This window comes from Phyllostomus discolor, chromosome 7, assembly GCF_004126475.2.
Source record: "Phyllostomus discolor isolate MPI-MPIP mPhyDis1 chromosome 7, mPhyDis1.pri.v3, whole genome shotgun sequence".
NCBI classification, from domain to species: Eukaryota; Metazoa; Chordata; class Mammalia; order Chiroptera; family Phyllostomidae; genus Phyllostomus; species Phyllostomus discolor.
The window spans coordinates 42760423-42776521 of record NC_040909.2 but is presented as its reverse complement, the minus strand read 5'-3'; the positions used below and the strand labels follow the sequence as shown (position 1 = coordinate 42776521).

Sequence of the window (16099 nt, the reverse complement as noted above, 5' to 3'; positions counted from 1 at the left end):
AGCAGCAGCCCCACATTTGGCTGCCCCAGATTTTCCCATGTCTGTGGACACAGCAGTAGACAAAGCTCAAGGTCAGGCAGATCCCTGCCATGTTCCACCTGAACACAAGCAACAACACTTTCTTTGTCCCAATTGCTTTGCAGGAGGAAGTACATAGCCCTAGGACAGGGTCCAGACAGAGGGATGGAAAATAAACAAACAAATAAATAGGCAATTCCTAAGAGATTTAGCAACAGAGTTCTCTACTTACCAATCATTTATCTCCAGTGACACTGTGCGGATTGACAATATGCTTAGTTAAAAATCTACATTTCTAGCCCCCTTTACCAAGACAGGGGATCAGTGAGAAATAAGCAGAAGTTGTCAAGGGGACTTCTGAAAAAGGTTTCTAATGGAGCTGGCTCAACTGGCAGATGCCTTTTCCTTCCCCTACCCTTTCCTTATTCCTGTCTAGATTCACATACGATGGCTGGAAGGGCAGCAGTTATCTCTGCCTATGAGGTGGCTATGAGAACAGCATGACAGGAAGATGGAGGTCTGGGTACCTAATGACATCATGGAGCCACCATAAAAGTTCTGAACTACCTATTTGTGCAGAGAGAGAGAGAAAGAGAGAGAGAGAATGTACCTTGTATAAGCCACTATTATTTTGCATCTTTATTATTATTAAGTAGCCAAGCACAATTACTGATAGAGTACTTATTGCCTCCAAATTTTGATTAGTCATCCTGACTCAAAACTCATCCACTTTCAATTGTCAGTGATGTTCCTCACACACACATCTGATAAAGACCCTCTGCTGCTCTGAAGTCTTCAATGGCTTCCCAGCACCTCTAGATCAAATCCATACTCTTTAGTATGACATTCAGGATCCTTCACACCGGGCCCCAGCGGAGCCATATCTCCGGCCCTGCCCCCAGACAACCATGCTCCCACCACCACACACTCGTCAGCATTCTAGTTCACACCAGCACTCTGATATCTATAGTCTTCCTATGTGAAATGTTCTATGTGATGAACTCCTGCTTGTTCTCCACATCTAATTCTAAAGTTACCTCCACCAGGAAGCCTTCCCTAATGACTTCAGTGTAAGCCATTGCCTTCTATGGACTTCTCAGGCAAGTTCTTTGTAAAATACCTCTTATCTGTAGCACTTACTGCACTGTAATATAATTACTTATTTTTTTGATCAGTCTGTCTGCCTACCAGGGGTGTCCAAACTTTTGGTATATCTGGGCCATATTGGAAGAAGAAGAGTTGGGCCACTCATTAAATATATTGAAACATGTAATCACAAAAACAATCTCATAATGTTTTAAGTAAATTTATGATTTTGTGTTGGGTCACATTCACAGCCACCCTGGGCTGCATATGACCCATGGGCTGCAGGTTGGACACCCCTGCCAGACTATGAGTTCCTTAAGGCAGGGACAGAGCCTGATGGGTCTGCTTAACCCCAGATGTTAGCAAATCCTGAATGAATGCGTAGGTGGGTGGATGGCAACTGGGGACTCAGAGTCTTTACTCTTCATGCCGTGGAGGCTTCGAGTGATGGCTGAGTCAGAAGAGGATACAGAAATACTGAGCAGACACATAGGAGAGGCGCACCCCAGTGGTGCCCATGGCCTGAGAATACCCTGGAAGCCATCACTAGGGGTAGGACAAAGGGCAGCATAAACATGGGCTTCACATCTTCTCCATGTGGTGTGAAGAAGGCAGAAGAGAGTGAGCCAACCCCATCAGTGGTCTCCTTCCCTGTCTCACTCCTAGCACCACCCCATGCCACAGCCCACCAACTCTGTCCAGGGAAAAACCCCAGAAGTGGGACAATCTCGACCCTGCTCCAGGCTACAAAACAGCAGGGCCAGGTACAAACAACTCTAACACAAGTCCCTCCCAGATGATATTTCAGGCCCTTTGTGAAGTGCTTTCTCACACATGAGCTTGGCTCCTCCTCTCCACAAGGGTAAGCAGAGCCCCGATTATTATTGTTAGGGCCCCATTTTACAGGTGTGGGGACTAGGTGGCTTGGAGAGGGGAGATGTGTCCAGCTCAGACAGCCAGAAAGAGGCAAAGCTTGGGCCTACCCTCACCCCCACCCCCAGGAGCTCAAATGCTGATGCAGTGGGACAAATTCCAGGACCTCACATTAACAGGCGAGCTATGCTGCCTGGTGGCAGCAGGGAATGCCAGGCCCTCTGCTCCTTGCGTGAGGCCCAGTGCCCACAACAGCCCCCTTTAAGGCTGCTGGGCCATCCAGCAGAGCTCCAGTCTTAATTTTAGCTTGGAGGCCTGCCACAGAGGCTTTAGTGAGAGGCAGGCTGAAGTTATGTGGGACAGCTGTCAGCTGGCATTCTGGGTGGGGCCTATTTAGCCAGCAGGGGCACAAGTCCGGGGACACTGAACTGGTGTCCCTGCCCCGAGTCTTTCCCACCCGACCAGGCACACGGCTCACATCTCCCGCGGGTCCCCCAGTTCCATGATGATGTCTGAAGAGCACACAGACCTGGAGGCCCAGATTGTCAAAGACATTCACTGCAAGGAGATCGACCTGGTGAACCGAGACCCCAAGAACATTAATGAGGACATAGTGAAGGTAGGCTCGGCGGGCCTGCCCAGGCGCCGCCTGCCCACAGTAGGTTGGGTTTGCAGAGCTTTGGGCACGGGATGAGGGAGGGCTCAGCTCCACACACCATCAGCTTCCTCTGTCTCTCCAGTCCCTCCCTGACAATCCAGCTTGCACAGCCCCAAAGAACCTGTACATAAGTAAGACCAAATAGGTCACGCTGTACATGCGTGCCCTAGGCATTGACTGGGGCAGGGAAGGCATGTCACAGGTTCCGTACTACTCTGAAGCTCTTCCTATTAGCTCCTGGCCCTTGTCCCAGGATGAAGACAAGGCAGCCAACTTGGGCTCTTTTCCGTGCCAGGAGGCATTTCTGTGGTCTCCCCAGTGGGCACTGGGTTAATCCCTGGAGGCCGGCTTCTGGCAGGGCTGGTGGCCCTCCCACGGGCACTCACCACCTCTGCCCCCTGTAGCACTGCCCAATGTCTAGCCACCTGGTGTGGGGGCCATGCCCAGAACTCAAGCCAGCTCCCTTCCTGACCCCTGGTCCAGTGTCCAGGCCAGGGCAGAGGCCTCTCAGAGGGCACCTGCGCCCCTGAAAGGAAATGCTTAGATGAGGGTTGGGTGGGCAGCCTTTAGGGAGTCCCCCTGCCCACAGCCACTGCCCGAGTCAGGCCTCTTTCCTCACCTGGCTGCCTCCAGGCCCACACCCTCACTCTGCCCTCCACTCGGTACCCATAGGGATCTTCCTAACACAGAATTGCTGGAAGTAGGGTGCCCACCACAGCATCAGAGTCACTGGAAGGGCTGTTAGAAGGACAGGTGCCCAGGGCCCCCTGGGTCCTACCAAATGCCTCAGACTTCAGACAAGCACTCTGTGGTGGAAATACAATGCCACCCATTACACAGTCATTCAGTGCAGTCATGCATTTTCTAGCTGCCATGATTTAAACAAGGAAAACCAAACAGGTGACATTCATTTTCTTACTTTTCTTTTAGCCCAGTACATCCAAAATAGTATCACATGAACATGTAATCAATATAAAACAATTATCAGCAATCTACTGCCCACTCTTGCTTCATCTTCAAAATCCAGTATGTATCCTAGACTTAGGGTACATCTCAGTTTAGACTCCAAATTTTTATTGGGAATTCTTGTTCTATATTTAATTGCATAGAATGTTCAGTGGAAATGCCCATATTGATTCACTTGCCCAAAATGTTGCAAACTTTCTTAAACGTTTGCCAATCCTGCAACTGTGTATCAGCTTTCACATGGCCACTGATTATACAGCATGGCTAAGGACTTGTTCTAGGGCGGCCCTGCACTGCCTTCCTCGCATGCTGGAAAAAGTCTGACTTCTCCCATGGCTTTCAGACCTCAGCACAATCTTGGCCCAAACCATCTTCTCCCACCTTCTATCCCCTATGCTAGGAGCCGGCCACACCAACCAGAACACACTCCTGTGTCTATGCCAGAAGTACCTGCCTCCTCACCTCCACATGGTAAAGCCTCTGCTCAGCCTTCAAGACCCAAGTCAACTGTCACCTCCTCCAGGGAGCCTTCCCCAACTCTTTCAGGCATTTGGAAATACAGAAAAGCCAGCTTTTCTGTGCACCCACTTTAACTCAGGGCATTTCTCTAGAACAGCTCATACAATGCTGTGTGTGTGTGTGTGTGTGTGTGTGTGTGTGTGTGTGTGTGTAAAATCATCAATGGTGGAGATAGATTACTTACAGCACAGTGTGAAAAGTGCTACTAAGGGGAAGACTAGGGAGCAAACTTTGCAAGCTGAAAAGCACCATATAAATGGAAAACAGTGTTTGTCATGGTTTGCACAGTGTGGTCTAGAAGGAATAGTCCTAAACTTGACTTATGATCATGTTTCAAATCTAGGCTCTTCTACCTAAAAACAATGACCCTAGACAAGATATCTAGGTTTTCTGAGTCTGAGTTGCGTCTATAAAATTAGCATAATATCATTTGCCTCCGCCAGATAAATCAACTCAGAGCAGTGCTGTGCAATAGAAATACACCGTGAGGACTAAATGAAATAAGGAATTTGAAAGTGTCTGACACAGTCCCCAGCTCAAAGCAAAGATGAGATCAATGTGAGCTGAGTGGGAGCCTGGAGGAGCTTGCAGGATAAGAGAACTGGGCCAGAACCAGCTTTTACACCCACACTGTCCTCTGGTGGTTCCCAGCTGGCTTCTGGGAATGGAGAAGAGGACCCCAAGGGAAAATGTGGTTTCCAAAGAAGACCCACAGTAGGTAGCATGTGGAGAGAAGCTCTTGGGTCCTACTGAGCCAGGAGTGAGCCCTCGCCAGGCACTAGGCCCAGATTATAAGATGAAGGAGGGATGGGGAGCCCCACAGATGCAGCTGCTTATGCACCACCCCTGGGGGTGAGCCTCAGAATATGTCTCTCACAGGTGAGGAAAGAGGTCCCACAAATAATCTTGTCAATATTATTTGGTATAGTTATTGGACATTCCCTGGCTTGCGTGGTTATTTAACTTTTTCTTTCATTCTTAATGAGAAGTGAAAATGTTTTGAAATTTGGAATGGGGATCTTGAAACAAAGTCAAATAAATACCACGCACAGTCTCAATCATTCTTCAGGGTGGTGCAGTGGTCTGTGAAAGAATCCAGGGAGGAAAGGGGGAGAAAGGAGAGTGGGTGTCACCTGGGTGTGTTTCATCAACTGGGAAAAGGCAACCTGGGAGAAGGAGAAAGGAAAAAGGAGTGAGAAGGTGAGGAAGACAGGTGGAGATGAAGGCTAGGGAAGCACCTTTCAGGGGTGTTTTCGTCAGTGGTGACAGGATCCATGAGGCCTACAATGAGTGATACAGTAAGATGTGGAAATAAGACTGGGCTTCTGAGACCCAGGTTCTGGTCCCTGCCTTGACATAAACTTGCTGTGTGATTCTGGGCAGACCTCTTTCCCTCTCTGGGCCTGAGTCCCTAGTATAGATAGAGGCTGGGTAGAAAAGAGGGAGATGCATCCTCTCTACCAGCTGCTGAGGTTTCATAAAGAAAAGCCAACAATGAAAAGTAGGGGAGAGATCCAATGTGTCCGTGGATTTGTTCCCCAGCAGATGGGAGGTGCTCCCCTTTGAGTTTCCAGAGTTGAAACCTCCCCAAACTTCCCCAAGAAAGGCCTGGTGCTGCCCTTGAACCAGGTTGGAAAACAAGTGCTAAAGTCAGAGGGCAGCCCTGTACAGCCCAACAGACTTGAACTGCAGTCTCCAAGGTTCAGGGCTAGGCCAGGGGCAGAGGGTAGGCTGATAGAGAACTAGAGCTGAGGAGGTGGGAAAGCACACCCCATCCCCTTCGCTGCCCTCCGTCACCATCATTCACGGAACGTTGATTCCATGGTTTGTTACTGAGTGTCTGCTGTGTGCCAGGCACTGTGCTCTCTCAGAGGAGACAGTGAGGGTTAGGAAAGCCTCCCTTCCAGGCTCTTGTTGGGGGGATGAATGTGTGCCAGTGGTCCTGAGGGGTCTCCTGCTCACCAGTGAGGACACCTTTCCTTTCAGACCTAAATTGTAAAGCCTCCAGCCCTCTTCCCCATGAATTCCCATAGGACCCCATCCCCACCCTAAAGTCCAGAGCTATTTCTGAGAGGACTCAGGGTTGTCTCATCAGCACCACACTCTCCCTACTTCACACACCGGCTTCCAGGTGCTATCACAGTGACACTTGAGCCCAGAGGGTCACGCAGGCCCTTCAATTTCTAGCTCCAACCTCTCTCTCCTGAGACACTCAAAGTCGGCCCTTCCAACAGGGCCAGGGACAGACATGATCCCAGCCCACCTGCAACCCACACCTGCCACAAAACACCCTCCTCCTGCAGAAAAAACACAAGCGACAGCTTTTGCTGCAAACACCCAGAGGACCCAGCAGCCCACCAGTTCTACAAGCTCTGCTCTCAGTGTGGGCCCTCTGGACATCTTGTTCCAGAAAGATCAAACTAACCTGTACTTTCCCCTTTTTCTTGAGAAAAATCCAACCGAGCAAATGAGATGAGACTAAACTAATGAAAATACAGAGGAGGTGCCAATGCCATAAATTAGTGCCAGCTGAAGTGTCACAGCAGTGTAAGGGAAGAAGACATTACTTTCATCTGGGAAAATCAGGAGCCAGCTTCATGAAGTGGGGGGAGGGGAGGAATGTTGTCCAGATGCATTAAAAAATGGGAAAATTTTAAAATGTAGAATGGGGGAATAAGGCTTTCCCAGAAGAGGAAACAAAATAAGCAAAGGCCACACATCATTGAAAAGAATGTTGGGTAGATTCAGCACATATGAGGGATGGGTATTGCTCCTCCCCAACATGTGTCCACAGCAGACATGACTAATGGATCACAGCACTTTTCCAGGAAGCCATGGACCATCAGTTAAGCAGAGTTGGCACACAGATTAAACCTCTTTGCTACCCTGTCTGCAGGAGAACAAGGGGACTAAGGCAACGCATCTGAAAGGGAATTTGTGGGAGAGAAGGCAAAAAGTGAGGTCGAAGTAGAATTATGGAAGTTCACCCAACCTGTCAGTCATTCCATATTGGCAATTCTTTCTTCTCAGAAACGTCTTGCCCTAGGTCAAGTACCTTTAGGAAGGGCAACATTGGACTAACTCGCACTGAGGTATTTAACTTAGTGATAACTAAGTGTTATGGGGAGTTCTGGGTATCAGCTAGTCTAGAGTTCTTCAAAATATGGTCCACTTTCTTGGGGAGCTTGTTAAAATGCAGATTTCTGGGACCTGCCACAAGAAATTCTTGTTCAACAGCACTGGTAAATGGTTTGCACTTTCAAGTGCAAACAAGTTCCCCTTATCCTATAGAAGACAAACATGGAGTCCAGAGTTATCAATAGTTTTCCCTAAAGACACACTGTATCAGTTATCTATTGCTGTGTAATGAATCACCCCAAAAATTGACGGTTGAAAGTAACCATCATCTGATGATCTCTCACAGTTCTGTGGGTTGACTACACTCAGCTGGGCAGTCTGTTGGTCTTCCTGGCAGCAGCTCCCGCAGCTGCAGTCAGATGCTAGCTGTGGCTGCAATCACCAGGGGCCTCTACTGAGCTGGGATGCCCAGGATAGCTCTCTCGTATGCCTGGAGCCTTGGTGAGTATGGCTGGGAGGCAGGGCTCAACTCTGATGTTAGGATGGCTTGGCCTCTATCTGTGTGTGCTTTGTGGCCTCTCCCTTAACATGGCCTCTCCACCAGCCTCTAGAACAGGGTATAGCAATGGACTTGTAACCCCACTGATGTCTACAGTAGCGTATAAAAAATGAACTTCTAATATGATGGCTCAGAGCTCCCAAAAGCAGAAGCTGCCAGACTTTCTTAAGGCTTCATTCTGGAAATGGCACAGCACCCTCTCTCTCTTGTTCCAGTGGTTAAACCGTGTCACAGGGCAAGCCCACACTCAATAAGAATGAGGCCATTTGAGAACATAAATGCTCAGAGTCATGACTAATTGGATGTCTCATCTTCAGAAACTGGTTAACCACCCACCAAAAGCTGGTGCACAGCCAAGCCTAGAACTCAACCCAGGGCTATTTCTACTTGCTCTCCATTCTACCTGCACCAACTTTTCTACAGGCAGAGACTGAGAGGGCAGGAGGGACCACAGGCAGAGATGGGCAGGAGGGAAAGGACAGGGCTCATGAGATCTGGTGGGAGTTCTTCTGACAGGATCCTTTCTCTTGTCCTGAAGCCTTCTGTTATCTCAGTCTCTTGACAGCTCTTTTACATGAACGCACATCTTTTCATCACCCAGCCCAGGCACCCCAGGTTCCCCCTGTAGGGTGCTCTGGACCTCAAGGTCCACTGAATCCCTAACCCCTCCTCCTGCCCTCAGAACTAGCCTGCGCTGCTTTCTGTGCCTCAGCTCCTACTGGTGTGTCCAGTCCTGTGATGACTGTGGTCGGGGAGATGGCAGAGGAAGTTCAGGATTTGATGTCAGGCCAACTCAGGCTCCACCCCTGCCTGTCCCTTACAGACTAGGTGAAATACTCGATATAAGATACATGGCCAGAAATTGACATCTAGAAGGGCCAAACTGTGGGTGTTGCTATGGTTATCCCAGATTATACAAAATTCTATTATTGTTATTACCAATTATAACACAAGAAGCAAAGCTTTGCCATTTTTCAGCTGTTTTGCTGCATTCCCCTCATTTTAGCTTCTTCCTACTTTCTAGGCCAGTGTTCTTCAAACTGTCCCAGTGAGGGCTAGCTTTATTAGTGTTATTACAGTCTGTTTATACACCAATACTTTTATAAAATTTCATAAAAGTTACTTACTAGAAAAATCAAATGAAAAGAGGTATCCACAAGGTAAGCTTCAATTTTTAGTATTATTAGAGTCAACAGACAAAATTACTGGGTCAAATTGCTGTGAACATTTCTAATTGTTTACCATCAACTTCTGCACCTGCCTTGTTGTGGAGGGGCGACTGGCTGAGGACCACCCTTAAGTAGCAAGGTAATGAGCAAGAAAACTAAGACCTAGCAAAGCTAAGCCACCCTCCTGGGTCTTCTGACTCCAAAACTAACTCTGTGTCACAAGGGCTCTTGGCCCAATCCTCTATGTGTAGAGTTAAAAACAAAAACAAAAACAAAAAAGTCTGAGAGGCCCAGAAAGGGAAATCCCCATGCCCCAAATCTCACAGTAGTAAGATTTCACTCAATCTCCACTCAATCACTCAGTGGTCGAGTGGAGACTGAAACCAGAGGTCTACCCTCCTGCCAGGAGCTGTTTCCCCAACACAGATACCCCAGCCGAATTGTCCAGAGCCCTGGATGCCCAAGGCTGAGTCATGTGGAAATGTGGGGGAGGTATTTTTGACAGAGGGTGGCTGCTGACCTCCCCCACATCCTCCAGAATGCCTGGCCCTGCAGTCCTGCACCACCCCTGCCCTCTTAGAGACTGCGGGGGCTGTGCTAGCTGGTTCTGATTAATCAACTGACTCTCTTGCTGTTCCAAAAATAAATAAGCCAGAGAAGGGGACACCAACTGAATGAGCAGTCACATTCCCACCTTCCCACCCTTGTCCCCTCCCTCCAGCTGTACACTGAGCCCTGGGGCTATGCTGATGGATCCAGCCGGCCATCCCACCACCCTCCCCAAAAAAGCCATCTCCCCATCTGCTTCTAGAAACAAATTAAGAAATGAAGTCACTGTGTGCTTCTGATACACTGGCACGACTGCTTTGGGCTGCCTGAGCCAGGCCTTATAAATACCTCCCCAAACCAGCCCACTGTGACCAGCGCTGTCTTCATGCCTAATCCCAGTTAGGGGAACAACTGCCTGCTCCCCACGCAGCCCACACCTCTGAGGGTATGTCTTCTGAGTCACAGAAAACAGGTTAGCTGTCCCATGCATCGGGCCCAAAGGCAATTATTGGAAATAATTCAAATACCAGCACCAATGGCTTCTACAATAAAATGATAATTCAAAGACACAACAGAGAGATCATTGGGGATAGAATTATTACCATAAGCAGAAAATTAGAGAAAAGAGGGCCCATCCATTTTATCAGTGCAGACGGAGGTACTTGTGCACACACACATTTATGACTAAGTAGGCTGGGGAACTGTACTTATGATCTCAGATATCAACAGATTTTCTGAAATATGTTTTCATAGGAACTGCAGAACAATTGATCAAATAATTACTATCACTGAGCATCTACCATAGGCCAGGTATTGTGCTACGCACCGCTCAAGAAGTGGAGTGCCTGGCACAAAGTGGGTGCTGAGTGAGTATTTGTTGGGATAGATAGATGGATGGATAGATGGATGGATGAATGGATAAAAAGTTATTTTGATTCCTCATAGCAAGGTTGTAAGAAGTAGAAACCCCATTTTACAGATGAGAAAATGAAGCTCAAAGAGGTTAAATTATTTGCCAAAGTCATTCATCAGATCAGCAACTTCACTGGTGTGCAAACCTAGGCTTGGGACTCTAGCTTTCTGTTGAAGCAAGCCCTCTGTAACCACCACCACCAACAGCTGCTAACAGTTCTTAATCAGGTGTTCTGTGCCAGGCAGTGTTCTGGGTATTCACGTGGTTTAACTTATTGAATCCCCTGACAAACTTTTTAAGTCTAGGAGAATGAGGCATAGAAAACTTCAGCCACTTGCTGAAGGTCACAGAGCCAATAAGTAGCAGAGCTGCACTCAAACCCTAGTAGTGTGGCTTGAGCTGGGGCTTTTCCATTCTGGAGCCTCTTAGAGGCCAGGCGCAAATGCTCAAATGTGTTGAATGGAAGAATGTGCTGGGATAAATGAACAAAGCAGGCTGGGGACATTGCTGACTACTGGGAGCAGGGCATGTAGCTGGGAAGAAGGGGCCAGGGAGCCGGTCTCCCTGGGGCAGGGAGTTGAGGCAGGTCTCTGGCTGACAAGGACCAGACCCCAGAGGGGGCAGTTGCCCTCCCTAACAGCTAGCATCTACCTCGGGGTCTGACCCTGGCTGGAGCTGTGTGAGGCACTTAGATTAGAATCAGGACACTGAGATTTAATCCAGGCCTCCCTCCTCTGGGCTTGTCTGCCCGCCTGTAAGGCAAGGAGGCACAGCTGGGTAATCTGTGAGTGGGGACGCACCCTCCTTAGGAACAGCCACAAGAAAGGCAGGAGAGGTCACAAGTTCTCAGTGGGAGAGAGAAGGAAGGAGGGAGTGCTGGCTGGGACACAGGCAGGGAGGCATATCTGTCCAAGTGCCTCCCCCTGCTGGTGAAGTCCCTGAGGTGGCATCTTGCTCCAGAAGCCAGCCTGGGTACTAAGAGGCATGGGGCACAGGCTGGGGATTGGCCACAGTGGAGGAGGGGCAGGCAGCAGAGAGCAGAGCACCTGGATCAGCAGGTTCCCGGCCCCAGGAGTTTGACTGAACCTCAATAATCATGGTGGATGTACCCAGGTCAAGGCTGGAATGGTCCCAGGTCCACAGTCCCCAGCTCCCCTAAAAAGCAGCAACTGGATTTTTGCCACACATAAACAGATGTAGAAGATGCCAGCATTTTCTGTCCACTCTTTAAAGCCATGAGACATTCCCCAACCAGCTTGGGCTTTCTTTTCCAAATATCCAGTGCACCACTTTTCCATCTCTACCTCCCAACCCCATAGTCCCCCACATTCCCAGCTAGCCACCACCTCCTGGAAGCCCTCCAGGAATAAGTGTCATCCTTCCCATGAGATGAGGACCATATGCATATGCTTCCCCTTCCATCCAGGGGGACCTATGAGGCTGAGACTTACTGGGGCGGGCGGGCGGGGGGGGGTGCTCTGCCTTACTGACTACCTGAGTCAGCTTTTCCACTTCGCCTGCAGCCTGAAATCTCACCCTTTAAACTTTGCTCCCTGTTAACACACCACCCTAGGTGAGGCCTCATCCAGAGCTGTCCCAGGGGGCTCCAGGGATCTGAGGCAGGCACAGGAGCCCAGAATCTAGTCATGTGAGAAAATCAGGCCTCAGACTTTTATGTACAATATGATTATGTCCATTCCCCTCCTCCAAAAAAGTTACACTGGAAAGAAAAACACCCAAGCAGTAACATTTTTAGTACCAGAGAAATACAAATTGGAGATGCTTTTGTTTTCTTTTTGCTATCCCCCTAATTTTCTGCAATGTGGCTATGTTATTTTATAATGAAAAGTAATTGTAATAATACTATTGTGCATGGAGGAGAGAATTTCCTGCCCCTCAAAAAAGTGGGGATGGAGACCTACCCTGGAAGACTGAAGTTTGAGCTCAGGCCCCACCAGCCCCCATGGGGGGCCCCACCCATTAGCCTATGCATTCATGCAACCCACTTTTATTAAATCAGCCCAAGAACAGTGAAGATGGCCACAACCCCCATTTTAGACAAGACAGCTAAGGATTAGTGATGCTAAGTGACATTGCACATGAGGAAGCACCTAGAACAGTGCTTAGTGCATAGCAGAGGCTCAAGAAATGTTAGCTGGAAGTCATCTATTTTTTTAAGTCCACTGATTACGCTCCCACTTCCCAAATGAGGTCTTAGTCACCATTTTAGCAGGATATGTGAGCTGGATTCCCTGAGCACCCATGTTCCTTCCAGCTACAAAGAGGAGGGATGTTGTGGGCAGTGCGGGGAGGAAATCTGAAGTCCATTCAGAACTAGGTCAAGGAAAACAATTCTGCCTTCTTCACAAGGCCAGCTTGGCCACACTCAGACGCCAGCCTCCCTCACTAGCCAGAACGGTGTGGCCCTCACGTTGCCACATGCCAGACCCTGAAATAGCTCTCAGACCTGTGCAGCTCTCTCATACTCACCACCACCACACCCACCCAGGCCACCACCCAGTTCTGCTTGGGCTGCTGCAACAGCTCCCAGCTGGACTCTACGTCCATCCTCACCACTACCCCATCTCAGCAGCCAGAACAAATAATCTCAGCACAAAAGCCTTCAGAGGCTGCTCACTGTATGGATGCTTGTCCTGCTACCTCTCCAGCCTCACTCCAGTCACCTAGGCTTGTACTCAGCTTTCTGGAAGCCCCTGCACCCCGCCCCCCCAAGAGCACACACTGTCCCACCAGCTCCTGGCTCCTAGCGATTCCTCTCCTTCTGCCCAAAACACTCTTTTCAGCCCACAGTATTTCCCTCTACCTGACTACTTCAGGTATCAGCTTAGCTAGATGTCTCTTCCTCCAGGAAGACTTCCTTTCCCCAGGCTGAGTTCAATGTCCTCCTGTGGATGCACACAGCACCCCTGTTCTTCCTTTACCAAAGCACTTATCACTGTGGCACAACTACCTGCCGTAAGCTCTAGGACAGCAGGAACCTTTGCCTGTCCATCGTCTTATCAGCAGGCACCCAGTGAATCTTTTCAGTGTGACTATGACTGTCCAACTCCCTGGGACCATAAAATAATAACATTTGAGAGTCATGCCTCTGGGCCTGCCACTGGCTTAGCTTTGGCATGAAGCAAGTCCCTCAGCTCCTCATGCCTGCTACCCAAACCCATGAGGTGAGGGCTCCAGTCTCCATAGGGACCTCCTGGGTCAGGAGCCCTCCCAGGGGTTCTGATGCTCACACACCAAAGCTTGAGAAGCAGGTGGGTACTGTGATTGAAGATCACCTTACTGCCCCTGCAGGTGGATTTCGAGGATGTGATTGCAGAGCCCGTGGGCACTTACAGCTTCGACGGTGTATGGAAAGTAAGCTACACCACCTTCACTGTCTCCAAGTACTGGTGCTATCGCCTGCTGACCACGCTGCTGGGTGTCCCGCTGGCCCTGCTCTGGGGCTTCCTGTTTGCCTGCATCTCCTTCTGCCACATCTGGGCGGTGGTGCCGTGCATTAAGAGCTACCTGATCGAGATCCAGTGCATCAGCCACATCTACTCGCTCTGCATCCGCACCTTCTGCAACCCACTCTTCGCCGCCCTGGGCCAGATGTGCACCAGCATCAAGGTGATGCTGCGGAAAGAAGTATAAAGCCTCGTGAAGTAAGGCAAGGGGGTGGCCAGGCAGGGGGAGTCAGACCAGGCTGGACCCACAATACCGCTCCATGGGAACTGCTGGCTAGCTCTTTCTCGGGACTGCTATTTCCCCCCAAGACAGGAGCATAGCGCTTTGGGAATCCAGAAAGAAAAGAAGGCCCTGCCACAGAAGCAGTGGCCCACCACGATACCCCCATGACCAGGCATGTGGGAAGATCATTTGCTAAGAGGCAGCTACTGCAAGTCTTTGTGTTCACGTGTACTGTAACAGCACAAACCAGCACTCGGTTCCCACCCGGGGTCGACCTGTCCACATGTGCCGCCCAGGAAACCCACCAGTGACTGTTGGCATTGCAATGGTGGCTCCAATAAAGGGTTTTGGCTGCATTCAGAGAATGCTGTGTTTTGTGCGTGTCCATAAGGCATGTGCATGTCCTGATTGGTTCCAAAAATATATTTCACTGCCCTGAAAAACAGATGCAGGACAAGTTGGTTAGCCCTTCTCTTGGCCAAATCCAACAATCAGAACAGAGTTCGGTTTCTACTGGGGTTCTTCTTGTTAGCTGGGTGTCTACTCCCCTGTGTTCCTTAGGAGATTATTTCCCACTGACTTCTGCTGCTCCAGGACCAGCTAGTGGTCAACAATAGAGGAAAATAGCCTCAGAGCTAGAAGGGGTAGGAGACCCTTGCTGGCACCACTGAGATGAGGGCCTGGGTTCAAACCTTTAGTAACCTCCCCATGGCTCCCCACAAGCCCCCGGCATTGCCAGATGTGATGAGGGCATCATGTCCAATGTGTGTGTGTGTGGACTCACAGTGCCAATAAGAAGCAATAGAAAGGGCATGTCTCACCTCCTCCCCAGCCCCCAATAGGAAAAAAGAACCACTCAGCAATCTGATATTCTTTAGGGATGCTTTTCCCAACTGTGTTACCAGAACTTAGTCCTCAAAAAAGGAGGGGATGGCTTTTCTGGTTAAATTTATTTTTAAAAATGTTATGTATTTCTCTTAAAGATTTTCAGTAGACATCAGCATGTTAAAGGCTCTGAGAATGCCTGCAGTAAAGAATCTTGCTTAGGCCAGTATCTCCCAATCTTATTTGCCTTTTTTTTTTTTAATGCAATGCCCACTGAGGTCTCATAAAATGAAGGTCCCACAGCACTTTTCAAATTTTCAGAGACATCACCTTTTTGGTGCCTGGCCATGAACCCAAGGGGTCATGGGGCAGTGTGGCAGAAGGGACCCATGTGGACGGGAGGGGGCGCGGGCAGCGTGGTTCCAGCCCTGCCTCTCTCCCAGCTGCCTGCTCTGGCCCCAGTTTTGTCATCCACAAAATGACCTCTAATGTCCATTTCAGCTCTCAAATTTTACCCATTTTTATTTTTCCTAATATCATATGAAATTTTCAAACACAGAGGACATTTGGAAAGCTTTGTGGTATCACCTACACACCCACCACTTAGGCTCCACAATGCAAACTTTACGGCTCCTATATTGCCACGTCTCTATCTGCCAATCTCGTCTTTCTCTATGCATTTTAAAATAAGCTGCAGGTATCAGTATATTTTGCTCCTGAACACCTCATAATCAATCCCTTAGATTTTTCCCAGATGACAAATTTGACAGCCCAGAGAGGTCAGCAGACTTCCGTAAGGTGCACAGCTAGCCAGCATCTGCTCCCAGCCCATGCTCTTTGCTCCGCCCAGGGAGGGGCTCGCACATCCGCAAGCGGATTCAGCCTCAAGAGCCCCAACTCCCCCTGCTGAAAAGGACTGAGGCCAGTATTACCAACACCCTTCTTAAAGGGCTGGTCCTTCCCAATGCCTCTTGAAATCATTAGGCCACCAGTTTCAGACTTGGAATCTTGCATTACGCAGAGATTTTTTTTATCACCTTGGCATTTGCTGAAACCTGATTTGACTACAAGTCCCATTTTTCAAGCTTGCTCTCTCACTGGGAGCAGAGTGTGGCAGGTGCTCAATTACCAGTAAAGTTCACAGAACTAAAGAAAGGACACACACTCAGACACATGTATGTCTGAGGAGTTCTGCT

General features: G+C 49.2%; 1 protein-coding gene across 1 annotated transcript; it reads left to right on the top strand.

The window, feature by feature from the left end:
* The first annotated feature begins 2175 nt into the window (after positions 1–2175).
* On the top strand, positions 2176–14443 carry CAV3 (caveolin 3). The gene is made up of 2 exons (XM_028517863.2): positions 2176–2596; positions 13701–14443. The coding sequence occupies exons 1-2, from the start codon at positions 2480–2482 to the stop codon at positions 14040–14042; spliced, it is 459 nt and encodes a 152-aa protein (XP_028373664.2). The 5' UTR covers positions 2176–2479; the 3' UTR covers positions 14043–14443.
* The last annotated feature ends 1656 nt before the right edge of the window (positions 14444–16099 follow it).